The following is a 26,701-nucleotide window of genomic DNA, read 5'->3' as shown; positions in this document are numbered from 1 at the left end:
CTCTTCCGGGACTATCGCCCCTGGATAGCACACACTCACCCGTCCAGATGGAACTCCTCAGCACCTAAACAGGGCCGCCTGGTAGCCCAGTGATCCAGGGACAGAAGGAAGGACGGGGCAGGCAGTGCAGGATCCAGGAGAGCACAGGAGCCCCTGGAGCCCAGGCTGAGGGTGCCGGGCTCTCTTACTGGGGACCTTGCTGTTTGTTTTGTTTTGTTTTGTTTTTTTAAATAAAAGATATCTCTGTAGCTTTGGAGCCTGTCCTGGAACTAGTTCTTTTTGTATACCAGGCTGGCCTTGAACTCACAGAGATCTGCCTGCCTCTGCCTCCTGAGTACTAGGATTAGAGGCTTGTGCCATTACTGCCCTGCATGGCTTATCTTTTTAATTCCACATATAAGTGAAGTTGTTCTTCTTTCTGTGCCCATATCCCTGCATACCTAACACAGCTCTCCAGTGTCAGCAATGTCCCAAATGGCTGGACCTATTTTATCTATCCATCTGTTAATTTATTGTATACAGAATCTTCTTTGCCAGTTGTCCATTGTTGGACACTTAAGTTGGTTTCAAATCTTGACTAATACCACAATAAACATAAAAACTCTCTTTGTATTTTGAAAACACTGTGTTCCTGCCTTGCCAAAGCTACAGCTCAGCCTTGCCTTTGCTAAGCCTTCTCCCCTGTGCTGGGCTCCGATGCTGTGCGTTTCCTTAGACACTCGGATTTCTCATCCTGTGGATGTACACACAGTGATGTGATTGCTGGGTAATAGCGGTCCTGATTTTCCTTTTCTGAGGCCTCTCCGCACTGTTTTCCATAATGGCTTTACTGATTTACATTCCCGTCAACTGCCAGTGAGTTTTCTCCTTTTCTCTGTATCTGTCTTTTTCTAGCACAGATGTCCATTTGTTCCAGTTGTCTACTGAAAACACTCTCTTTTCCCCTGCTTGCCCTGCTGATGCTGCAAAAGTCACCTGACCACGGAAACCCTTCGGTGTCTTCTGTTTACTTGTATATTTCTCTTTACACTAATCCCACGTTGCCTTGATCACTGCAGTGGTCTAAGCAGGGCTCCCGCCAGCCCCTCCCAAGTAGTCCCTACCGGGGCTCACAGACTCATGAACCTTAAGTAATTAATATAATTAAGTAAATTTGCCCTGCATAAGCAGTTCCCTTCATTTTAAAACTCAACACTGAGATTTGAACAGATATTTTTATTTATTAAATTTATTAATCATGTCCTCTTCCCACGTATGTCTCATGGCCCATATTCTGGTTAATTTCTAATTCTATCTTTTCTACATATACCATACACATTACATGCATAAGAACATCCCTTATTTCCATACATCCAGCAATATTGCCTTCCTGCTTTCTTCAAACATTGCTCATTCAGTTTGTCTTCCAGCTTTGAAGAGGGGTATGCCTCTTGCAATAAGGCATAGGACATGGGTGAAAACTCTGGCTCTAGAAGACGTAGTAAGTCATACTTGACAAGCACAGTGGTTCCTTATAAGGTGGGTGTTTAAAATCTATATAGATGTTTAAACATAGATGTCTTTATTTTTTATAATTTCATACACATATATAGTGTATTTTGACCATGTTCAGCCCCGTTACTCGTTCTTATTTCCCTCCCACTCCTACTGAACTCCTCAAAACAAAATATCTTCCTACTTTCATGTCGTGTATGTGTGTGTGTGTGTATGTGTGTGTCCTAACTGAGTTTAACTGGAGTTTCTTGAATGTGCATAGTTATGAGCTTAGTTACTAGAGCATGAACAACTTACCAGTGGCTCCACCACCAAAGAAAATGGCTCCCTTCTCACCCCCACCCCAAGCAATCATTAACTGTTGATAGCTCCTCGGGGAGATGGGACCTAATAAGCCTCTCTGCCAGTGAATGGTGACATTGATGGGTTCAATCTTGTGACGATCTCAGGCAGGTAGTTACAGCTGCTCTATGTTTATGATTGCAACAGCCATGTTTTGAAACAACACTCTTCCCCATCCTCTGACTCTTAGGGTGTTTAGCCCCTCTTCTAAGATGTCCCCAGAGCCTTGGACAGGACCATATGGAGACCCTCCTTAGGAGTAAGCATTTCAATGGTCACTTATTCTCATACCTTGGCCAGTTATGAGTCTCTACATTGCCCACTGCCCATGCCAAAATGAAGCGTCTCTGAACAAGTTTGGAAGCAACAGAAAGCAGTGGGTATCAGCAAATATTTCAGCCATTTGACGGCATGCCCATTTGGCAAAAACAGCAATAATTTGGTTGCCCATGAGGGCCTATGACCTCAATAGCCATGGCTGTTTGACTTGAGTTTACAAAGTTCCAGGCATGAGTTCCGTCCTGTGAAAGAGACCTGAAATTCAATTAGAAAACAGCTGGTGTAGTAGCTGCAGGAGCTCAGAGTAGAGTAAGAGTGTAGATGGCTTTTCTCTCCCAGTGCCACCCACAGTACATTCCAGCACTGTTGGTAAAGCTTCCCGCAAGGAACGAGCTCTCGGTCCAGTTCACCATGGTAGTTCCATGTCTCACAAGTGTGTTGTGTCTTCGGCAACAGAGTCCCACTATTATCTAGTCCTGACTGGCGATGGCAATTACTCATATCATTTGGAGAACTTGTGAGGCCTCCTTGGCCAACATCTCATAGGAAGGCATCCCCTGCTCGGCACTGGGGTTTTTATTTCATTAACCTATGACTTCTGAGAGCAGCATTCACCAACCTTAAGTCTTTTTGTTCAAACTCCATTTTAATTATATAATTTTAATCCACTTACAAAGCAGTAGGCTTCCATGTGGCTTTTCAAACATCCTTACTTTTGGCTGATACTCCCCACCCTCTTCTCTTCCCTATATCCCCATTTTATATTACTATTCCTCTGTCTTGGGGCTCTTTCCCTTCCTTTTTATCTCTCCTTTCTGGCATTCTGACCACTACAGATACTCCATGTTAAACATACAAATCTTAAAATTCACAGCCAGGAGCTGCATATAACATGTGGTATTACTCTTAAAACAGGTTTTGGATTTTTTTTAATTATATACTACAGAGTTTCCATGTGCTCCGTACTCAGTTTCCCCATGACACACATTAGTAATATACCTCCGGGACATTTAATAAGCCAATATTAACTGTAGTCTGTTCTCCGTTCTGATACCCCGGGGTACTTTTCTGTTCCAGGATCCTGTCCACAATTTCCTTCTTGTGTTTTGCTATCCTGGCCCCTTTTGCTCCCCTTGGACATGACATTATAGATTTTCTATATTTGGGGCAATTTTCACAGTTTTGAATGTTGGTCAGCAGCTTACTGGATGCCCTTCTGTTGGAACAATTAGATTAGGATTCAGCCATCTGGAGAAGCAAATCACAGGGCAGAGTACCATTGTCATGATACGTCAGGTGTGCAGCGCTGTGCATTTTGTTGTGCAGTTGTTCCACCATCAGCCGTTAGGTTGCAGTTAACGTGGGTTTGCTTAGCCTTTCATTTGGTTGATCATTGAATGTGCCCCTTACCTTCTGGTATTGCAAGCTGCACCAGGCTCATCTAGTGCGCTTTCCACCACAGGCTTAGAGTCAGCTGTGTTCTGGGGATTTGTGGTTCCTTCTATAATAGAACCGTAAGGTTTCTAACTATACTATAAAAGGCATATACAACATTATATACTATACTATATACTATATAAGGCATATACTATATACTATAAAAGTCATGGATAATTAATGTTATTTATCAATAATGATGTTGGCCTTGACCACCTAGCCAAGGTGGGTCTTAGTGACTTCTTCACTGTAGAAGTACTCCCCTCCGTCCTCTTCCATATTGGAGTCTTTGGAAAGACATCTTAGACACAACACATGCGTAAGAAGCAGAGTTATGATTTACGTTCTTGGAGTTACCAATATAAGTTATTTGGAATTCTCCATGCAAGAGTTGACTATTCCTCCATTTATTATGTTAACGTGGATCAGTAGTTGTTTTGTTTTCCAGCTTGGGTTGTGATCAGTTTCTCTGGCCACACTACTCTCGCTTTGCCAGGAGAGATTTTTAATTGATTCCTGTTTGCCTTTGATAGGCCCCCACTCACAGCTGTGAGATTTGGAGATTTTGTTTTCTTTCTAAGCACTTCTGTGCTATCTGGACGGACAAGGCACCTCAGAAAAATCTTGCGTATTTCCTAGGCCTAAAATCAGCTATCTATCTAAGTAGTGTGATTCCTTTTAATGGAGGATGACATAAGAACAAGACCTGTGTTGTGGTTGCACTCATTGCTACCAGAACATCCTTGTTTCTAAGCCCTCGGCTTATACCACCAGGAAATACGCGCGTACTAGCTGCCGTGAATGCATGTGTCTATCACCAGCTTCGTAAAACTCCATAAAGTTCAAAACTATGACGGTTGCGCTCCTCCACTACTGTGTGGAACATTCGAGCCTCCAACTGGCCAATCTTTCCATTTCCACTCCAGCTATGAGAATTGAAGTCCCCAAAGCCATCACCTGCAACCATTCTTTCATGAAAGTACACGGTGGGAACGTGGCGAATGACTCTTTCAGAATTTCTAGAACATTCTTGGTGATTTATGCTGCTCATGCTTTAGGCTCAGTTCATGCTGACATCTTCGAGGAAACCACAACAGTCCATGGATCGGACCAACTTTCTTCAGGACTCTCTCATGATACCATTTCCTTTATAACCTTAACCAGGAAAGACATGCATGACTCATTTTGCAATGAGTTGCATAATTGCTTTTTCTCTCTTAGAATTTTGGCTTTGAGGGGTGAAGACCTTGGCTCCCTTGCTCAGAGATAAGCACAGCATCATGCATGTGTGTGGTAAATATTAAGAAGTTGTTGCTGATGTGGGTTCAGTTTTCTACCCAGTGAGACAGGATAAAGACATTGCTGCTTTCTGGCATTTTTAGATCCTCGGAATAATTTGCTTATACACCTAAAGTTCACAATGTGGAAATGGCACAATATTGAAATTAAAAATAGGCAAAAAAAAATCCAAGATTCGTAAAGTCATGCATAGGATACCATTTGGAATGATGGCATTGAGATGAGCAGCAACTAGTTGAGGTGTGCCTGTTAACCCTGAGGGTGCCTGTTAACCATTGCCATGGGAGGGACCAAAAAAAAAATCACAGTTTAAAGCTGCAGAAAGACAGATGACTCATGATGTAGGAGCTGGATATTGCAAAGAACCAACAATCATGTACTGCACAGTTGGCGCCTCCCTCTTTCCCTAGAGGAGACATCGATGTGATGCAAAGTGTCACTGGCTTTTTTTTTCCATGCCATTTGCCTGAAAATTTTTGTATTATTATTTTTTTATTATTCCTCAGATGCCTGTTTGCTTTCTTTTGAGAGAAAGGAAAGGGATGGACCTGGATGAGAGAGGGGAGTCGGGGAGGAACTGGGAGGAGTAAGAGGGATGGGAAAATGTAATCAGGATATATTGTATGAAAAAAAGTCATTTTCAATAAAAGAACCAATAAAAGTTAAATTAATAAAAGTATGTTAAGATGGCTACCATATTCTTGTAACATTTCTTAGAGTAAATTGTTATAATTACTTGGAGAAAGGCATCCGAGGAAATGCTGACTGTATCCTGTGTGTCCTTTGTAACACTGAGGTGAGGCTGCGTAGCTGTTTAAGGCTGCTATTCATGCCCTGCCTACGCTGTCCGTTTAATTGAGAGCTGTGGCAGGAGGATTAGCTGGCAGAATATTACATCGGTATTGAGTAAATAGGAAGACTGTGCCTTTCGGGGCCAGACCTGTTCATAATATTGTACCCTTCCCTCCATGCTTCTAGCTTTCTCTCTCTCTCAGACTGGGGCTCACACCAGGCACCTGAAGCTGTGGCTGTTGTTTTGCATTAGGAAAGTAACAATAGGAAAAAAAAACTTAAAAACATGGAGAATATTTCAGTTACTAGAGGAAGCGCCTGGTTGCAGTAGTTACCGTCTGTAACATTTTTTCCCCTTCTGAGCCAAGCTGCAGCCAAGGAATCCTTAAGGCACGGAGGCTGAGTGAAAGGACACAGAACAAAGGTTAGATCCCAGGGGGAATGGAGAAGCCCTGTAAATAGCTGTGCTATTTTCCTTTGAAACGTCCGTGCTCTTTAGAGGACAGTGGTCCTGGATAGGAGGACAGAGTATCTGATTCTGTGGCGACGCCTCCCCCACTGTAGCTCAGTGCTCTGCCAGAATGCAGGGTTACAGGACCTAGGCAACCTTTTAACTCTTTCGATGGCAGTCTCGCAAGGAGAAAAGAAATTAGCGTAATCATTCTGCAAACGTTGCCTGTTTTCCTATGGTCCTGTCCATCATCTCAGCATCCTGCCCTCTGCAAAAGTGAAACCCAGCTGATGCTAGCTAGCCTGAGCGGCTCACGGATCAGGCTGTATTCTGTGGGCAGAATCCTTTGTGACTTTCATGGCCTAGTTTAAAGGGAAAGCCTACATAAAGCCAGCTTAAATTCTACGTCCATGCTTAATCATCCCTTCCTTAGCCATCCTATACTTGTGAGCTGTTCTCCCCCACCCCGTGTGTGTGTGTGTGTGTGTGTGTGTGTGTGTGTGTGTGTGTGTGTGTGACAGGTGCTAACCTTGCCTCCCACATAATTCGACACAGGGTCTCTTATTTGCTAACAGTCTAACAGTCTTCTGAGGATTTTTGTCTCTCTCTCTCATCTTGTAGTAAAAGCACTGTGTTTACAGACATGCGCCACCCTCATCAGCTTTGCATGGATTCTGGGGACCCAAACTCAGATCCTTAGACCTAGTCAGCAACTCTGCCATCTCCCTAGCCCTAGCTTCCTTTTTTAATGATAGTTTCTCTTTTTATGTTTTACAAATATTCTTGCTTATCATTCGTATTTATTGTATGCCTTTAAATCTATCGCAACTGCCAGTGTGTGTGTGTGTGTGTGTGTGTGTGTGTGTGTGTGTGTGTGTGTGTGGTGTAGTGTAGCTTATCCATCTAGAAGTCAGAAGACAGCTCCTCGGACTCTGCTCTCTTCTGCCACCTTGTGGGATCAGAGGATCAAATTCAGGCAGTCAGGCCTGTGCGCATGCACCTCACCTCAAAACATGTTTGTAGCTGAGTGTTTTTCTTTGTCCCACTAGTCCCCCTGGACTGGTTTCTTTCCTGCTCGTGGGTCCCGGCAGCTGCTTATGAAATAACCACTCAGTAATCACAATCCCAGAGAACCTAGACAACAATGAGAACCCTAAGAGAAACATAGATGGATCTAATCTACATGGGAAGTAGAAAAAGACAAGATCTCCTGAGTAAATTGGGAGCATGGGGATCATGGGATAGGATTGAAGGGGAGGGGGAGAGGCAGGAAGGGGAGCAGAGAAAAAATCCAGCAAACTGAAGGAGCCATGGAGCACAAGTCAGTATGTATTGTTCCTCTATGGTCTCTGCTTTAGTTTCTGCCTCTAAGTTCCTGTCTTGAGTTCATGCCCTGACTTTCACGGATTATGACTGATTACAAGTGTTGCTGGCGTAACTGGATATCAACATGTAGAAGAATAAAAATAGACCCATATCTATCACCATGCACAAAACTCAAGTCCAAATGGATCAAAGACCTCAACATAAAGCTAGTCACGCTGAACCTTATAGAAGAGAAAGTGGGAAGTACACTTGAATACATTGACACAGGGAACCACTTCCTAAATAGAACCCCAGACATTGAAAGAAACAGTTAATAAATGGGACCTCCTGAAACTGAAAAGCTTCTGTAAAGCAAAGGACACGGTCAACAGGACAAAACGACAGCCAACAGATGGGAAAAGATCTTCACTAACACCACATCAGACAGAGGGCTGATCTCCAAAATATACAAAGAACTCAAATTGGTTATCAAAAGATCACATAATCCAATAAAAACAATGGAGTACAGACCTAAAAAGAGAATTCGCAACAGAGGAATCTAAAATGTCTGAAAGACACTTAAAAAATATTCAACATCCTTAGTCATCAGAGAAATGCAAATCAAAACAACTCTGAGATTCCATCTTACACCTGTAAGAATGGCCAAGATCACAAACAGAGATGACAACTTGTGCTGCAGAGGTTGTGGGGAAAAGGGAACACTTCTGCATTGCTGGTGGGAATGCAAGCTTGTACAACCCCTTTGGATGTCAGTGTGGCAATTTCTCAGAAAATTAGGAAACAACCTTCTTTAAGACCCAGTAATACCACTTTTGGATATATATCCAAAGGATGTTCAATTGTGCCATAAGGACATGTGCTCAACTATGTTCATGGCAGCTTTGTTTGTCATAGCCAGAACCTGTAAACAACCTAAATGCCCCTCAAAAAAAGAATGGATAAGGAGAATGTGGTACATTTACACAATGGAGTACTACACAGCAGAAAAAGATAACGACATCTTGAATTTTGCAGGAAAATGGATGCAGCTAGAAAACATTAGTTTGAGTGAGGTAACCCAGACACAGATAGACAATTATCAGATGTGCTCACTCATAGGTGGTTTTTAAACATAAAGCAATCCCAGAGAATTTAGACAACAATGAGGACACTAAAAGAGACTTAGATAGATATAATCTAAGTAGAAAAAGACAAGATCTCCTGAGTAAAGTGAGAGCATGGGGACCTTGGGGGAGGGCTCAAGGGGGGAGAGGGAGGCAGGAAGGGGAGCAGAGAAAAATGTAGAGCTCAATAATAAAAAAAAGATGAAATAAAACATTTTCTTCCTGAAAAAAGAAAGAAAAGAAAAGAACCACTCAGAGGCTCAATATCTATCAATATCAATTGCTATTGTTTGGCCAATGGTCCAGGCATATTACTGATTAGCTCGCACTATAGAATTAATCCATTTATCTATGTATTGCCATGAGGCTGGGGCTTATCAGCAATGCTCTGGCATGTTACTCCTTCCTCGGCTACATGGCGTCTCTGACTCCGCCGTCCTCTTCTTCTTTGTTTGGATTTCCCACCTATTTTTTCCTAGCCTTTGGCTGAAACAGCTTTATTCATAAATCAATAAAAACAACACATATTCACAGCATACAGAAGGGCATCCCACATCATCTCCCCTTTTCTGTCTAAATAAAAAGGAAGGTTTTAATTTTAACATAGTACAATTACATATAACAAAACAGTTATCAAGCAAGAATTACAGTTATAATATTCAGTCTATTTGTATTTGACAAATTAAAGAAAATACTCTATAATCTATCCTAACTTTGTGAGTCTAAGTCTTATATCTAATTTATCTTTTTTCAAAACTAAGTAAAACTATAACTCTATCTATCTTCAACTTCATAAAAGACTCCAGAAGGATATAATATTACCTAAATAAATAGGAAATGCATTGTAAACAACTTTCAAAACTTTAGAAATGACAGAAATGTCTGGCTGCCTGGACAGTCACCCAAAGTTCCTCTACAATGTTGGGGCATCCATCTTCAATCTATAGGTCTAGAGTGTCTGGCAGACTTCTCAGTGAAGCAGGAAATGACAAGATCTGCTCTACCCTGCACTGGTAAAGTTTGTCAGTTGCTTTCTTCTGTGTCCTGCAGAATATCTGGCAGTTTCCTCTGTGGAACAGGAATCCTAAAGGAGCATCCTATCTTTTAGCAAGTTTAGCAGTCACTTTCCTATGGGTCCTGCATGTCCAGTTTATACAGCAATATAGTCACACGGTCCAGGCAAGAGCAGTTTCTTGCCATCCTGAAAGCAAACTCTATACCAAGTTTATTTGATGCCCATCATCTTCTTTGAAGTAATAGGTGCTGCCAGGAGTAAATATCTCATATCCAAAGAATTTTGAGTTATTACAACATTTTAAATGTCATATTTTGTAGGTCTTTTAAAAATTACCTATCCATCTGAAATATATCTTTGCATAAGGAAACCTAACTAACATGTCTATAAGTTTGACTATATATAGATGACTATTATATTCTTAAATAAGCTTCATAAACATACCTTAAACAAGAATAGAAATATACATACAAAATTGACCTTAAATTTATATCACTAAACCAAAGTCCATGCCAATACAAAGTATTCATTTCTTTATCATATCCCCCTTTTTCCTTTAAAAAGAGATTGACTATGACTATCAATCATTTATAACCAACCCATTTAAATGAAAACAAACATTTATAAACAGTATTTTAGGAATTTGGTCATAGTTTTTTTTTTGGTACCACTTTAGGGACGTTGTTAATCCTATGGGGACTCTAAGAAAATTTAGAATTATGGTTAAATTCTGGCTGGGGTATCTTTTGTGGTTGGTACATCTCAGCCAGCAGTTTTGAAACTATCATGGATGCTGGATCACCTGGGCCATTATTTTATGGGGGTCGTGTTCGATCAAATCGTATTGGCCTGGAAGGAATTCACAGCTTCTCATCTTCTATGGAAACAAAAGCAGGACCTCTTTTCCAAAGTAGGACATCCTTAGACTTAAATTTTGAAGTCAAGATATATTTAAAATATATATATTGACTTAGCTTAGCAGCTCCCACAATCAAATGTCTTTTTGTAGTTAGCTCATTGACAGTCAAAAAATGCAAAGAAAACACAATGATATACATAATCCAGATTTTCTTATTTTATCTTTACATGGTTTATTGTTTTTACTCTATTACTTTTAAATATTTATTTCATCTTTACTCTTAATTTATGATTGTTTGTACTCTTTTTCTTTCTTTAAGCACATGTACAGTTTCTAAACACACTGTGACCCATTTAGAACTTTTTTGTCTGAATCTGTCTTTACTATGTATCTGTGTTGTTTTTTATCACAGGCAGGCCTGGCTAGGACCAAAGGGGCGGCCCTGAATGGTGGTTCCACCCCACTCGCTTTTTAACAGGGCAGAGGCAAGTTCACCCACAAGTGGGAGCCGTGTTCACCAGCTCTGGGAAGCAGTGTTTGCCTTCTGTTCTTATCCTTCTTCTTTGATTGTGACTATACTTCTTCTTCATTCCCCAGCAAAACTTGTTGGGCCCACTTTTAAATGAATACATGGCATGCACAAGCTTGTCACACATGATTTGGGATGTTGGATGCAGAGCACAACTTTATGTACTACCAAGAGGATGTAGAGGAACTAAAGTGATGGCTCAGAGATTAGGAGCACACAGGGACCCAACTTCAGTCCCCAACACCCATATTGGGATGCTCTCAGTAGCCTGAAAGTTCCATTCCAAAGAGCCTCTTTTGGCTGACATAGCATCTGCATGCCTATGCATGTACTGTACATGCACACACATGATGTGCACATGCCCTCGTACACATCCCCACATACACACATACACACTAAATTTTTAAAAGAAAAAATTTAAAGACAGAACCTATGGTTTTTCCTCCCACTAATATTTCACAGATTTAAAACGTTAGTACTCTAGACCTGGAAAGGAATGATAGGAGATTAAATACCCTCCCTGAAACACAAAGTGCTATTTATAAGACATTAAAGATATAAACCATTCTGTTAATGAAAATAACATATATGTACCAAACTGAAGTGGGTTCTCTGTGTGTTTGTAAGACAAGGACATTTTGGAACTGTCTGAAGTATGTGAAGGAGAGGAACTTGAATGTGTAGTAAATTGGGTTATGTTGTGAAACTTTTGTTAAAGGGTCTACATTTTTTTGACCAAACTACAGAGAAGAGCAGGCATGCAAATAATAGATTACCTGGTACTGATTACTACTGATTCAAGACTTGGATCACTGAAACAGTGATATAGAGTTGAGTCCAGAAAGAGATGAACGGAGAGAGAGTAGCCAGGAGGTCATTACCGCAAAGGTGCTGTTCTCACCAAGTTGCTGTGTCCACTTCATGCTGGAGCAGTCAGTACTGAAACTGACAGAATGTGAGCTTCATAGGGAAATGCAAATGATGCAGGCCAGTGGGAATAGCTCCAGAAGTGAAGGAAACTGAAAGGGAACAGACCTGACCTGGCCAGGGACTAACAAAACTGCGATGACCTGAACCACATGACTTTGGCCCCATGGACAAACATTGGATCTCAGCAGAGATTCTAGAAGCAAACCCACACAGAAGATGTGCTGAACCAACTTTTTTTTATTTTTGGCAAAGAGTCAAAGGTGATTCAGCTGACCACGGCGTTTAGGCACTTTCACAGCAAATAGACGTCGATAGGCAACAGGAGAAAGGGGAAGAACCTAATAAGTCATGTGAAACCAGCCATGCTCAGCCCTGTGTCGAAGGGAGCTGAAAATGGGTTCTCACTGTGCGCTGGTTCCTGAAAGGACGGCCTGCACACCTTCCTGCAGTCATAGTTGAAACTCAGCACAACGTTTCTTTACGAATTGCAGGAGTTGATATGAGCCAGCACAAGATAATTGTAAAGGATTTAGTGTAAAAGTAAAGGGATTATAAAAGTAGTCATTTCACGTCTGAGGGGGAACAATGCAGCAAGACTTTCATTGCCTGGGATGCCTCCCGCCCTTAAATCTTTTTAGAACAAGGTGGGTTGTTACTAATAAACGGAATTGCGATGCTGGGCTAATGGGAGATCTAATTACTTCACTCTCGTGCCATGAGGTGCGTTCCAACTGCACTGGGAAACACCCCTGGTAAAGCATTCTTTTCTTTTCATAAAAAATTCTCAATTTATAATCATTTTTATTGTCACTTTTTATAATTTTTTTAAATTAGCATACATAATAATGAGTTTCGTAACGACATTGTCAATCATGCATGTCTTTGTACGTTAAACCTATTCATATCTCATTATCCTTCCTTGTTTGTTAGACCCTCCCACTTGTGCCCTTGCGCCCCTGCAAATAGTCCCTGTTCCTTTATGTCCTGTCATTCATATGTGCGCATGTGCATGTCTGTGTGTGTGTGTGTGTATGTGTGTGTGTGTGTGTGTGTTTTTGAGGGGCATTTACTTACGTATTTATATCAAGTTAGTTTCTTCATTGCTTACATGACTCACAAAAGTCCCTTAAGAGAGAAGGAGTTTGCTGTGGTTCCTAGTTCCAGGGTACAGCCGAACAGAGCAAGGAAGTCACGGCAGCAAGAGCGTGAGCCGGCTGACCACATTTCAACCGCTGTCAGGGTAAACGGGGACAAACGCTTTGGCTCTACCAGTTTTCTCTTTGTTATGTGGTCCTGATGCACACACAAGGAATGGTGCTGTGCACATTCAAGCGGGTCCTCCCACTTTGGTTATTTTTGCCAAAGTCGTGCCACAGACGTGTTTTAAGGCTGGCATAACGGACCTGGAGGGATGGCTCCGCCGTTAAAGGCTAGGCTCACAACCAAAAACGTAAGGATGACATAATGGAGAAAATACCTCATAGGTTTGTTTCTGCCGTGGTTCTAGATCAATGGCTCTCAACCTTCTCAATGCTGCGCCTCTTTAATACACTTCCTCATGTGGTGGGGACCCTGATCATAACATTATTTCATTGCTACTTCAAAACTGTGATTTTGCCACCCTTATGAATTGTAATGTAAATATCTGATATGCAGGGTAGCCGATATATGACCCCTTATAGGGACTGTGACCCACAAGTTGAGAACTGCCATTCTAGATCCTGTAAAATGGACCATCGGGCCATGATTTTGCAAATATTGGTATAGTGGTATACTATTTGTGTTTTAATAAATACAGCTTGCCTGAAGATCAGAGGGCTAAGAATCACACTAGTCAGTCATACAGGCTGGGGAGGGGTGGCGCACACCTTTAACACCAGCACTAGGGAGGTGGAGACAGGAGCAATATGGATGGGCGGAGAGAGGAATATAAAGGGGAAGAGACAGGAACTGAGTGGAGGTGTGGAATCTGAGGATTCATGGATCTCGCCCTTTCGGACTGAAGATTTGGGTGAAACAATAGGTCTCTCTAGTGGCTGGCTGCTTTGCTTCTCTGATCTTTCAGCTCTAACCCCGATATCTGCCTCTGTGTTTTTATTATTCATGCTGCATATTGTCATTGCGGAGCATCAGAATTTGTTCCGTCTTCAGGTTCTATAAACATCCCTAGACACTAGACGACTCCCTCCCCTGCCCACATCTTCTAACTCCAACTTTCTCACAATCTATACAGGGACCTTTAGCGTCTGTCTACACAATTGTTCCCTATACATGAATTTTTAAATCTAGAGTTCACCTATGAGAAAAACACGTGTGATTTGGAGTTCTGGGTCTGGCTTATTGGACTTGGCAGGATGATCTCTAGCCTCACCCATAGTCCTGAGAATGACATAGAAAAGTGGATCTTTGATGGCTGAATATAGCTACACAGCGTGTCTGTCTCACGTCTCTTTAGCTACTTATCTGCTGATGCACATCTGGACTGACTGCATGTCCCGATACTGCGAGCTGTGCTACAGATGTGGTTGTGCAAGCATATGCGTGGTGTGTTGACCCCAATCCCTTCAGGTATATGCCCAGGGGCTGTGTAGCTGAACCGTAGCATAGATACATTTTTAATGCTGAGGAATCCTCACGTTGATGTCTCCGGTTGCTAGATTAATTGAAATCCCCACCCACAGGATATGAGGCTCTTGTTTGCCCCACATATTCCTGCTAAAACTTCACAGTCATCCTACCTATTGGGAGGTGGAATCACAGTGTAGTTTGTACGCTTTATTCATTTATTTATTTTTAGACATGATCTCACTATGTAGCCTTAGCTAGCCTGGAACTCATTCTGTAAACCATGCTGGTGTCAGACTCACCAGCTTCTGCCTCCCACAGGCGGGGATTAAAGGCCTTAAAGGCCTGTGCCTGCCACCAGGCCTGGCTCTCGGTTTAGTTCGGATTTTTCATTTCCCTCCTGGTTAAGGGGGTTAAACATTTTTCTCGTGTATTAATTGTTTCTGCTTTCGAGAATTGCCAGTTTCATTCTCTCATGTATTGATCAGATGATTTGTTTGGATGTTTAATTTTTTTTTAGGCCTTGGCAGGTATTAATCCCTTGTCACATGTAGAGTTGGCAAAGGTTTTCCTCCCGTTCTGTAGGCGCTCTTTTTCCTGCTGCACGTGTCTTTCACTGGGTGGCAGCTTTTTAGTGTCACGGGATCCCATTTGCCGGCTCTTGCTGTTTCCGGAGTGGCTGGAGTCCGGCTCAGAAAGCCTCCGCCTGTGCGCACATCACGAAGTGCTTCCCCCAGTGTTTTAGTCTAACAGCTCCAGCGCTTCTGTATTTTGTCTGTGTGTTAAAGGCTTTGATCCATTTTTAATCCAGGTTTGATTTCGGTGTAGGGTGAAATATATGGAACCAGCATCATTCTTCTGCATGTGGCTATCCAGCTTTAATTCTTTCTTCAGCTGAATTTTTTCAGTATTTTTAAGTTACGTGCATGTATGGGGAGGTGGGGGTACAGTTGCCCATGGGGCCAGAGGAGTGGAATCTTCCTGGAGGTGGAATTCTCGGTCGATGTGGTTGCACCCTTAACCACTGAGACTGTATGTAACCCCATTTCTTGAGGAGCAGCCCCTTTCTTCAGTGTACTTTACATCTTGGCCACATACTTGTGACTGGGGCTTGGTGAACTGACTTCTGGGTTCTCTTTTCCGTTGGTCCCCATGTCTTGTTGGGTGTCGTCCTATGCTGTCCCTGTCTCTCTGGAGTATGATTTGAGGTCCAGTATTATTATGATGCCAGCCACATTTTTTTTCTTTTGAATTTGCTTTTGTTATGCAGAGTCTTCTGTGCCTCTACATGAATTATGAATTTTGTTTTCTCTATTTCTATGACTAATGACATCATTTTGGTGGGAACTGTATTGCGTCTTGTAGATTGCTTTTCAATAATATAGCCGTGTTTATAATACTAATCTTCTCAATCCTCAAACCTTAAAAATCTTTACCTATTCTAGAATTTTCTCCAATTTCTTCCTTCAGTGTTTTGAAGTTTTTCTTATAGAGGTTTCACTTCCTAGATTTAGTCCTTTTATTTTGGGAGGATATTGTAAATGTGATTGTGTCCTGATTTCTTTCTTAGCAAGTTCATTATTATTATTATTATTATTACCATTATTATATAGAAAAGCTACTAGTTTTTATGTGTTGATTTTTGTGCTGTATAGTTTTCTATCAACTTGACACAAGTTAAAGTCATCTGAGAAGAGGGAACCTCAATTAAGAAAATGCCTACTTAAGATTGGGCTATAGGCAATCCTGTAGGGCATGTTCTTAATTAGTGGGGGAGGGCCCAGCGTAGGGGTAGTGGGTGGTGCCATCCCTGGGCTAAATGTTCAAAAAGAAAGCAGGCTAAGCAAGTCAGTAAGAAGTACTCCTCCTTAACCGCTGCATCAGCTCCTGCCTCCGGGTTCCTGCCCTGTTTGAGTCGCTGCCCTGACTTTCTTCAGTGATGAACCGTAATATGCAAGAGTAAGCCAAATAAACTCTTTCCTCCCCAAGTTGCTTTGGTCATGGCGTTTCATCACAGCAATAGAGAGCCCTAACTAAGTCAAGTTGGTACCAGGGACTAGGTATGTCTATGAGCCCTGACCGTGTTGTTTTGAGGAGGATTGGGGGAGGACTTTGGAACTTTGGGCTAGGAGAGCCTTGTGTGCTGAGAGCTTTGTGGACTGTTCTGTAGGAGTTTGGAAAATAGGATTCTTAAGGACAGAGCAGAGGATGAAGGCCTGGCTTGTGGAGTTTCAGAGGGAAGTATAAAGACTCTTTTGAAGTCGTTTGTTATTTTGAATTAAGATTCCATGGTTCTGGTTAGCTGGGGCAGAAGAATCACCTGTGATTAACAGGATCCCAGAACTACTGAAGCAAAATCTTTGCTTTGCTAGGGTACTTGATGCTGGTCAAATGGAACTGAAAAATTAGTGCTGCTTAAGAAGAGACTATTTCTGTTGAGGTGAAATCTCTTTGAAAGTGTTTCCTGAAAGTCAGTACACAGAGGCTGTGTTCCAGACATGACCAAGGTTGTACCTGACAGCTGAACTTGGTAGTGGAAGAGTCACCAGGTGATACTGGTTTTGAAGGCATGAAGCTATCCTGGAGAGAGGCAGAGGCTTGGCACTGTGTGGCAGGGATGGAGTCCCTGAAGAGAACCCAAGAGAGGCTACTGGTAAAAGTGCAGGCCAGTAACAGCAGAGACCCCAGCATTCTGGAAATGCTGGTACCATGGGACAACTACCAATAACAGCAGAAGTAGAAAGGTGGAACTGGCCAGAGCCTAGAAGACAAGCTGTGTGTGCTGTAGAGGACAGAGTTGGAGGGGTGGCCCAAGCCCTTTGAAGGAGCCCAGAAGATCGTGAGTGGATCCCAGACATTGAACTTTGAGTTATTTACACTTTGGGGAGTTTGGTTTTGCTTTCATCTGATTGTGGCTGTACCCTGGTTCCTTCCTCTCGAAGTGAAAAGGTATTTAACTTAATTTTGATTTTTTTTTTTACAGAAGACCACAGTTGAGAGATTTTGAACTTTTAAAAGAGGCTATGCATTTTTTAAAGAGACTAGATATTATAATGGGATTGAACTTTTTAAGTTTTTGAATTTGTAAGACTGTGAGACTTTTAAAGTTACTTTTGTTTTTAATGTGAGATCTCAAGATGGTTGAGAAAGGAAAGCTTGTGGCATAACTGTTATGATCCAGCATGAGACTGAACCATGGAGGGTGGGGGACAACACACCCTTACAAGGAGGTTTTGGTGGGGGAAGGAGAGAAAGAGAGGAGAGAGAAAGGGAGCATAGAGAGACCTTGTGGGAAGAGAAAGAGAGAGAGAAAGGGAAGGAGAAAGAGAGAGAAAAACAGAGACAGAGAAATGCAGGGAGAGGAAGAGGAAGACGAGAAAGGAGTAGGTGGAGTTTCACATTTTAAAGGGAAGGGCAAGACCACATAATAGGCCAGGGTATTGCCTGCCATGCAGTAGGACCAGGCCAAGGTCTACCAGGTCCCCAAGGGCGAGGTCAGGTGTGCCTGGATGCTAACAATAACAGTTGTGTGTTTGTGGATCAAGTGGACAAGTTGTGCCTGGATAATTTTATGTCAACTTGATACAATCTAAAGTCATCTGAGAGGAGGGAGCCTCAGTAAGAAAATGCCTGTGTAAGATGGGGCTGTAGGCAAGACCCGAAGGATGTGACCCCTTTCATGGGAGTCACCTAAGAGCATTAGAAAACACAGATATTTACATTATGAAGTAGAAATTAAATAATCTTACGGTTGGGGGTCACCACACCATGAGGAACTGTCTTAAAGAGTCACAACATTAGAAAGATTGAGAACCACTGCTATAGGACATTTTCTTAGTGATTAGTGGGGACGGGCCCAACTCGTTGTGAGTAGAGCCGTCTCTGGGCTGATGGTCCTGGGTTCCACAAGAAAACAGGCTGAGCAAGCCATGAGGTGCAAGCCGGTAATCTGCACCCCTCTGTGGCCTCTGCATCTGCTCTTAACTCCAGACTCCTGCCTTGACTTCCTTCAGAAGGGGATGTGAAAATATAAGCCAGATAAACCCTTCTCTCCCCAACTGGTTTTGGTCATGGTGTTTCATCACAGCAATAGTAACCCTAACTAGAACAATTTTGTGTCTTGGTACTTAGCTAAAAGAACTAAAATTCTTAAGCTAAGATGTTCCTAGAGAGGCCTTTGGTGTCTTTTAAGTTAAGAACATGACTTCTCCAAATAGGAATATTGAGTCCTCCCTTTCCTAGTTTCCTATTTCACCTCACTGGTTTAAAGTCAGAGCAATGATCAATGTATTGACTAAAGGGGAGAAGGTCGATACCCGTGTCTCAGCCCTGATTTTAGAGGAAATACCTGGAGTTTTTCCTCATTTAGTATAATGCTGCGGTAAGGTTTTCATTTACCACATTCAAGCATTTTCCTTCTTTTCCTTCTGGAATGTTATCATGAAGAGGCGTGGGAGCTTGTCAAAGGTCTGGTAGGATGAGTAATGAATCGGCCTGACCATTGCTTGACTTTCTTGGGAGGCTATTACTCTCTCAATCCCATTGCTCATTACATAGCCCCTGAGCTGTTTACATCCTCTTGATTCAGTTTTGATAAATCATATAGGAGTAGGAACTTACCTGTTTTTTTTTTTTTTTAGTTTTTCCGTGTTTTTGGAATATGTTTTTCGAAGTGTTCCCTAATGACCCTCTAGGTTTCATTGGTGACAATGCTAATGTTTCCTTTCAAACTCTGTGCTCACTTGGTTCTTCCCTTGGCCAAAGTTTGGCACTTGTATTCATGTTTTCAGAGAACCAACTCTTTGTTGCATCGATTCTTTATGTTGTCCTCTCAGTCTCCATTAACTTCTACCGTGATATTGATTATTTCTCCCATTTACTCATTTGCTGTTTGGTTTCCTCCTGTTTCGCTACAGTGTCGTGTGACTCATTCAGTCATCTGTCCGTGTTGCTGCTGTTTGTTATGTAGACATTCGGAGTTGCGAGCTTTCTTCTTAGAAACCCCTTTGCTTTATCCCAAAGGTTGTAGCTGGCTGTGTCTTCATTTTAATTTCCTTCTAAGAAGGTTTACTTGTCACCCTGATTTCTCAATGATCATTCAAGAGTTTATTGTTCAAACTCTGCACATTGTCAGTTTCTCTTGCTCTGTATTTCTAGTCTTGTCCATTACTATCTCATAATAAAAAAGAAATGAGTTTAATTCACGTGATTTGAAGACTGACTTTCACAGTTTATTTGTAAAATGTCCTTCATAGGCTCATGTGTGTGAACACTTGGTCCCTAGCTGGTGGCACTTTGGGGAAGATTTTAGAATATTTAAGAAGTGGAGCCTGGGGTGACTTACTGGGAACTGCCTTGAGGTCTTGTGATCCAGCCTTACTTCCTGACTTCCCATATCCCAAGTGTGGACACAAAGTGACCTAAATGGGACACACTTCTTCTCCTGCCACCATGCCTTCCCTGCCTGATACCATTTATTCTTTGTGTCATGATGACCTCTAACTGCCTGGAACTGTGAGCCAAAATACAAGCGAACCCTTCTTCTCTTACGGCACTTTTGACACTGTCTCTTGTCACAGATATGATAGTCACTAAGATTGTGTTACAGCCTAAACTGCATTCTCTTTTCGAGAAAGTCTCATGGATGCTGAGAAAGAAGCTATGGTTGGCACTCTGAGAGAATTTCCAGTAGACGTCCCTGATTTGATCCATTTGATGTACGGTGCAATTAACCCCAAAGCTGGTTGTTTTCTGAATGACCTATTTGGAGAGAGTTATTATAAACATCTGGACTCATCTGCCCATTATGTGCAGCAGTATTGCAAAATTGGATGTGTCAATATTTGGTACATATATTTGTAGTACTTATATCTTTTATAACTTTTATAACCTTCTTTCTCTTATCTGAGAAACTTTTCCTTCAAACCTACTCTATTAGACGTGAGTATGCTTTGTTTTCAGTTTCCCTTTGTCTGGAATATAATTTTCCAACACTTTGCTTTCAGTTCATAATTACCTATGAGTCACCTCTTGCTTTTTTTGTTTTTTGTTTTGTTTTGTTTTAATCAACCAGCTACTCTTCATTTTTAAAAGGAAAAGTTAAATGTATTTACATTAGGCTGCTACTGAGCAGAACTTGCTGATTCTTGTATTGCTGGTCTTTTTAATTGGTTTAAATAGAGTTTGTTCATTTTCCATTATCCATCACAACGTTTTTCTGATCTGCTGAAATTGAAATTAATTTGTTCAAGGTGTGTATTTGTTTCTTTTGAAACTTTTTCTGCCCCAAGCTCTTATTAAGATCTTATTCCCCTCTATGCATAATTTCTCTAAGTTTATTCTGCAATGTGTTGACACCTTAGTTTTATTTATTTTTTATTTTGTGCTTGTCTTAGAAGGTCTTTATTTCCCCATCACTTTTAAAAGACAATTTTGCTGGGTATAATAATCGTAGTTGTCAGGAATGTCTACTTTCAAGGCTTGAACAGCTTCTGGGGTAGTTAGGGTTTCTGCCAAGAGGTCTATTGTTATCAAGATAAACCAAGATAAAGTTGCCTCTGTAGGTGAGCTGGCATTTTTTTTTTCTCTTGCAGGTTTTAACATTTTTTTTTTCTCTGTAACCTTTTTTTGTGTTGTTTTGGGTTTTTTTTGTTTGGTTGGTTTTTTGTTTTGTTTTGTTTTTTGGGAGGTGGGGGCAGGATCTCTCTGTATTGCTCTGGAACTCTTTTAGAGAAAGACATTCTTAGTGACATCACTTACTGAGTCATAAAGTTTCCTGGGAATAATGTGGCTCATTTTAGAAGACAGGAAGTTATTTCTTAAAAGATTTAATTTTCAGACAATGGAAAGCATTTAATTATCACAGGTAGACTTTAAATAAGTGAAATTTGGGGACTGGTACCTCATCTATAGTTTCTTTTTTTCTTTTGAGACAGGGTCTATGTAGCTCTGACTGGGCTCGAACTCACAGAGATCCACCAGTCTCTGCCTCCCAAGGGCTGGTACTAAAGGCATGTACCACCATACCCAGCAAGCTTATTTCTCTTAAGCCTTGGGCCAAAATGACAAAGAACTGGGATAGAAGATTTTGCTTGGAAACCTAAACATTTTGAAGCCATAGTAACTTCATTCCTGCCGTGTAGATCACTACACATTAACAAAACTTATGCACATCTCTTTCCCCTTTGTAGATGAGGACTACCCGCAAGGTTTCTGTCTGGCCTGTGGGCCTCGTTGGCGGGCGACGCTATGAACGACCACTGGTGAAAAATGGCAAAGTTGTTGGCTGGTACACCGGGTGGAGAGAAGACAGGCCTTTTGCTATCGACATGGCAGGTGAGCCGTGTGCATGCGGGTATTTGTTCCTATTGGGTGGGGCTTAGGATGCTCCTAGAAGGAAGCTTTAAACGACCAATTTGCATAAAGCCCTGGAAGGTACTTCATTCATAGGTGGAAATATTTGAATATCCAAAATAGGTTCTTTGACTGTTCAAATTGAAGCTGATTTCGGAAGTGGTTAGAAAATAGTCATCCCTTTTATTCTCTTATCTAACAAACGTTTGTGTATCGGTATTGGATTGGGCATGAGAGGGTTAGAGTAATAGAGCCATGGTTCCTACCTCTCTCTAATTTCTCAGTTAGAACCTTTTGGTGCCCCTGTGTAGAAAGCTGGTTGATGTATTAAATATATTGTAGTTAAGAGGAACGGGCTATGTCCCGCTGCCCGGCTCCCAGCTGCCTGGCTAGCTTAGCCCCCAAAATAACCATACAAAAACTGTATTTGGTTTAATTAATACAATTTCCATGTGGTTATTTCTGGGTTTAAGTTAGCCGGGTGGTGGGACACAGCCCGCTCCTTCTACTACAATTTATCATGTTTATTGATAAGTTTAGTAATGAATTAAAATTGACAAGTCATTTCAATGTTTGTTGGTAAATTTAGTGGCTTACTAATAAATAGCTAAAACATAAAATTAGATTCTGGTTTTCCATACATGCATTACTTTTTGAATAGAACTGTATTTTAAAGTTGTTATTTCCTGGCCAGCCAACTGAATTGAATTAGACCTGTGTAAACCTCAAGTTTTCAAATACTGCTTGATCATGAAGGGACTCATATTCTGTGGGTTACAGAAACTGAAGCTTTTGATTGCTGTGCCAGGATGGGTTTGGAACATGAGGGTTAGATGGAAGACAATCACTGCCATCTATAACTGACAAGACGAAGTCAGAAAGGTTTCAGAATTGATCACATCCATTACCAGCACTCTCTGTCAACCGGCACGCTCCCGGTTCTTTCGTGTGTAGTTCCCACCCACGGTCAGAACCTCTGTGCTCAAAAATACTGTCTTCTAAACTGGACTTGCGGCATTTATTCTGAAACTAAAAAATTTGAGAAAATAAGATTGTAAAGAATGTTAGAAGTTGAGGATGAAACTCTCCCGGATGGCTGCATGCAGGATGTGACACAATGCATCTTGGGAAAAGACAAATGATTTGTGCTCCATATTTTACATGCTGCAAAAAGAGCATAAATTTGAAGATATCTGCTGAGGTCTCTGACCCCTTAGCTAGCCTAGGTCCCTTGTTCCTACTCTCCATGCCTTGATCTCTCCATATCCTTGGGGTTTAGTTTTTAAGGCTCTAGAGCTATGCTGGCACCTCAGCTAAGACATTTACCTGGAGCAGCTGTGAGGCAGGAGAGCCATGCTTGGGAGAGCCCGAGGGGTCTTATTTCCTTCCTTCCTTCCTTCCTTCCTTCCTTCCTTCCTTCCTTCCTTCCTTCCTTCCTTCCTTCTTTTCCTTTTTGTTGTTAAATTAAACTTTTGAGAACTTCATCTGTCTTTCTCACCCCTCCTTTGTCTCCTCTGGATCCTCCAGTGGCCCCCCAATTCATGACTACTTCTTCCATTTTTGTTACGTGTATATACATTTGTATATATTTATGCAGACACTCATAAAAGAATCCTTTCCCATCCATCCCATCCATGGCTCTGACAATACAAGGCTAAACATCACGCATGCTGGGAAATTGAGCATCCTCTTGACTATGGCATAAGCTAGAGCAGAAAATGTGTCCTTCCACTTGTCTGGGATGCAGTGTCCTCCTGTGGGGAGAGAGGAGGCTGCATGAGAGGACCACTGTCTGCCGACCCCCAGTGTCATGTCTTGATAAACACGAGAAGAAGAGTAGGTGCTGGGCATGCAAGTGAGGATCCAGGACTGCAGCAGAAGTCAGCTAACAGACCTTTGGTCCTCAACTTCCCTGGAGACCGTTTCAGGGCCATTACCCAAAAAGCTTGCAGGACGCAGTTACCTTGCGTGAGCAGCTTGGATAATTCCTAGCACTTGTTTCCAAATTGATATTTCTGCAAATCAAGGAAGACATATGGGTTTGTGCATAGGGGCCTCTTACTGCAAAACCTAAGAGATGTTTTTCACTGCTAACTTCTCTTTCCTATGGCATGGCCATTGTTTGGCCTTTTCTGAACATTTCAATACATTTTCAAATCACAATGAAACCTGCATAGCACAACAAAATATGATCTACTTGTTTTCTTGGTAGTCTTACTTTAAAATAGGAACTCAGTGTCACCTTCGAGGAAACGTCACTCCCCACATGCCTTTGTTTGGCATCTCAGTTTTCAGGGCATTATTGATATTTTTGGGAGCCCAGAAGTGCAGGTGATCTTGTCAGTAGAATAATGAGTCCGGGTCTGAAGTCTGCCCTCATTCTGAAACTTCGAAATGCTTGTCGTGGTTTAGAGTTTGCTTGTCTGGTCTCCACAGGAACAGGTAACAGAGGTCGCAGGCCCTTAGAACCATGTGGCCTGTCCCTCCTCATTTTCACATTAGCTTGGAGAGAGAGGGTGAAGGAGACAGAGGGACAAGGGAAGATAGAGACATGAGCGGGGAGGAGGGAGGGAGGGAGGGAGGGACACAGAAAGGAAGAGAGGGGGAGAAAGAGAGATGGGAATGAAGACAAAAAAGAGAATGGATATGAGAATGAGTGAACAAATATGTGGGAATGAGAAGACCTGGAGGGAGAGAAGGAAGCCAGAGGTCACATCCTGTAGGGCATTGTGTTCAAATGGCTCTATGATGGTTGAATGTGAGGACATATTGGAGTGTAGGTCTCTCTAATATTATAAAGCCAACTAAGAAACCTGCTTTGAGGGTTTGAGCACGCTAAGCAGCAGTCCTCAGAACCCAACCTGTTGGTGTCTCCGTGAAGCGCATCACTGGAGTTCATGTAGCAGACATGAAACAGTGGACTTCTGCCTGACGCCATACATACAGTACTTAGACTGGTGTTTCACTGTCACAGTGGACTTTCCCGGTGCTGAAAAATCGCTGTCAGGTGGCACGAGACACTGCTTTGAAGTTGTCCTGTGTGTACAATGTTAACAAGGGAGTGAGGATTGGATCTGGTCCACGAGGGCGTTTCCTAAAACTTTCTAATCACTGCTCCTTACGGTAGCATGCGATGAGATGGGGAGAGGGTTTCACAGGCAGCTCCACTGTGGCTGACTGTTGGTTTCCGGTGTGACCCTGGAGTATTTCTCCTGGGCTGTGCCTCGGGCTTCTCTTCTCTTCTAGCATCTGACAACAGACTCGAAGAGAGGCAGCCCATGCAATGTTTTTAGCCCTGCTTTGTGGGCAGGGAATTACTTTCAAGTGACAGTCTCATTTTGGCCACTTCCACGGAAATGTCAGCGACAACCATGGCTTGAAAGAGCTGAGCTGAAAGGAATTTGAAGCTCAGAGGTCCAGATTTGCTTAAAATCGGAACTTTACGCTGAGATCCTTACACTGGACTTTTAAATATACACCTGTTTATATTTCTTTTTTTATATTAAACCTTTTTCATAAAATATATTTTGATCATGTTTATGCTGAATTCCTAATGTTTGCATGTACCTTAGCATTATCTCTAACAGGCTGCAAGTGGGGCGTTGTGCTCAGTTAACAACAAGCACAATTCCTAGGTGAATGACTGGCAGGCAGTAGCCACTCTATTCTGGTGTGCCACAATTCTGGCATTAATCCATTAAAGTTAGTTCATATTCCACAAGTTTGAGGGTTTCAGACAGACACAAGCCACACTTTAGGGATTTCCAGGCCAATTATGGCTCCTGAGACTCTATTGCATCAATGTGTTCATACACAAAAGTGGAGGTCCATTTGAAGTGCTATTCCAGGGTCACCACTGATGTTTTAGATGTTTCATGACTGACACAAACGAGATGTGACCACGAGTGTTTCCTCACACATGACTTACCAGGAACGCCTTTCCTAGATGTCTGTAAGTTCTCTGAATTCCCTGCCTGGCGGCCAGTGGCCCGTGGGTATGTGGTACCCCTTAGAAAGGAGGTGAGCATTAAGGGGAGTGGAGCTGCCTGGGATTGTATCCTGGGAGACAGAACCAGAGACGATGAAGGTCCTGGGGTGCACCCGTGAACATGGTAGTTGAGAGAATAGACAGGGAAATAAATGGGGCATCTGGTAGTTAAATACCTCAAGTTGTAGTTGGTGGTGGATGTTGAGTTTAAGAGCTGGGAGCACAAAATGCATCAGAGACAGAAGAATGAACAGGCTACACTTGGTAAGAATAGCCTGTCAGCAAAAGGGAAGAATGTGGCTTCCAGAAGAGCAGATGGCGACGTTTGACCCGTGAGAGGAGTGGTGAGGGCAGGAGTGGGCAGGATGAGTGTCGGAGGGGTTCTGAGTGCATGAAGCCAGAAAGGTCTGTATGGAGATGTCACTGGGGACACAAGAACAGGATGACCCTGACGTCCCTTCATCTCCAGTTGTGCTACTTGGAGCAAGTTCTGTTGTTAGGAATGGGGGCTGGTCATACACACTGTGGTTTCCATTGACACTAGCTTTTTCTGATCATTGGGCTTATCATCTTCCCAGGTGGCAGAGTTTCTAGACTCCGGGGCCCATCCTAGACCTTTGGGGGAAGTGGGTGGGTAATGGGTGTGGGGCTGGAGGGGGTCAAGGGTGATCAAGAGGTAAGAGAAAGATGGTATCGGTTTTGGGAGTAAGGAAAAATAGGATCTCCCTCCCTCACAAATGAGATGAGACCGTGAACGGTTTCTCACACATGACTTTTGCAGGAATGTCTTCCTACATGCCTGTCGTTCTCTTCATTCCCTGCCTGGAGGCCCGCGGTCACGGGTGTGTGGAAGCTCTGAGGACGGGGGCATTCATTCATGGAGGATAGAGCTGCCTGGGGGTTTCATCGGGATTTAGTCTCTTCACATGGCTACTGGAG

General features: G+C 42.3%; 1 protein-coding gene across 1 annotated transcript in view; it reads left to right on the top strand.

Annotated features, from left to right (window-relative positions):
* Positions 1-26,701, top strand: part of B3gat2 (beta-1,3-glucuronyltransferase 2) — an 84,539-nt gene that overhangs the window by 35,339 nt on the left and 22,499 nt on the right. The window contains exon 2 of the mRNA XM_050134715.1: positions 21,612-21,756. Within this exon, the coding sequence (XP_049990672.1) occupies positions 21,612-21,756 (145 nt within the window). The remainder of the gene's footprint in view (positions 1-21,611; positions 21,757-26,701) is intronic.

This window comes from Alexandromys fortis, unplaced genomic scaffold (assembly GCF_014885135.2).
Source record: "Alexandromys fortis isolate MF-2015 unplaced genomic scaffold, M_Fortis_MF-2015_v1.1 scaffold_20, whole genome shotgun sequence".
Classification (NCBI taxonomy): Eukaryota; Metazoa; Chordata; class Mammalia; order Rodentia; family Cricetidae; genus Alexandromys; species Alexandromys fortis.
Note: the sequence above shows the minus strand (reverse complement) of the source record. Positions and strands in the feature narration are given on the sequence as shown.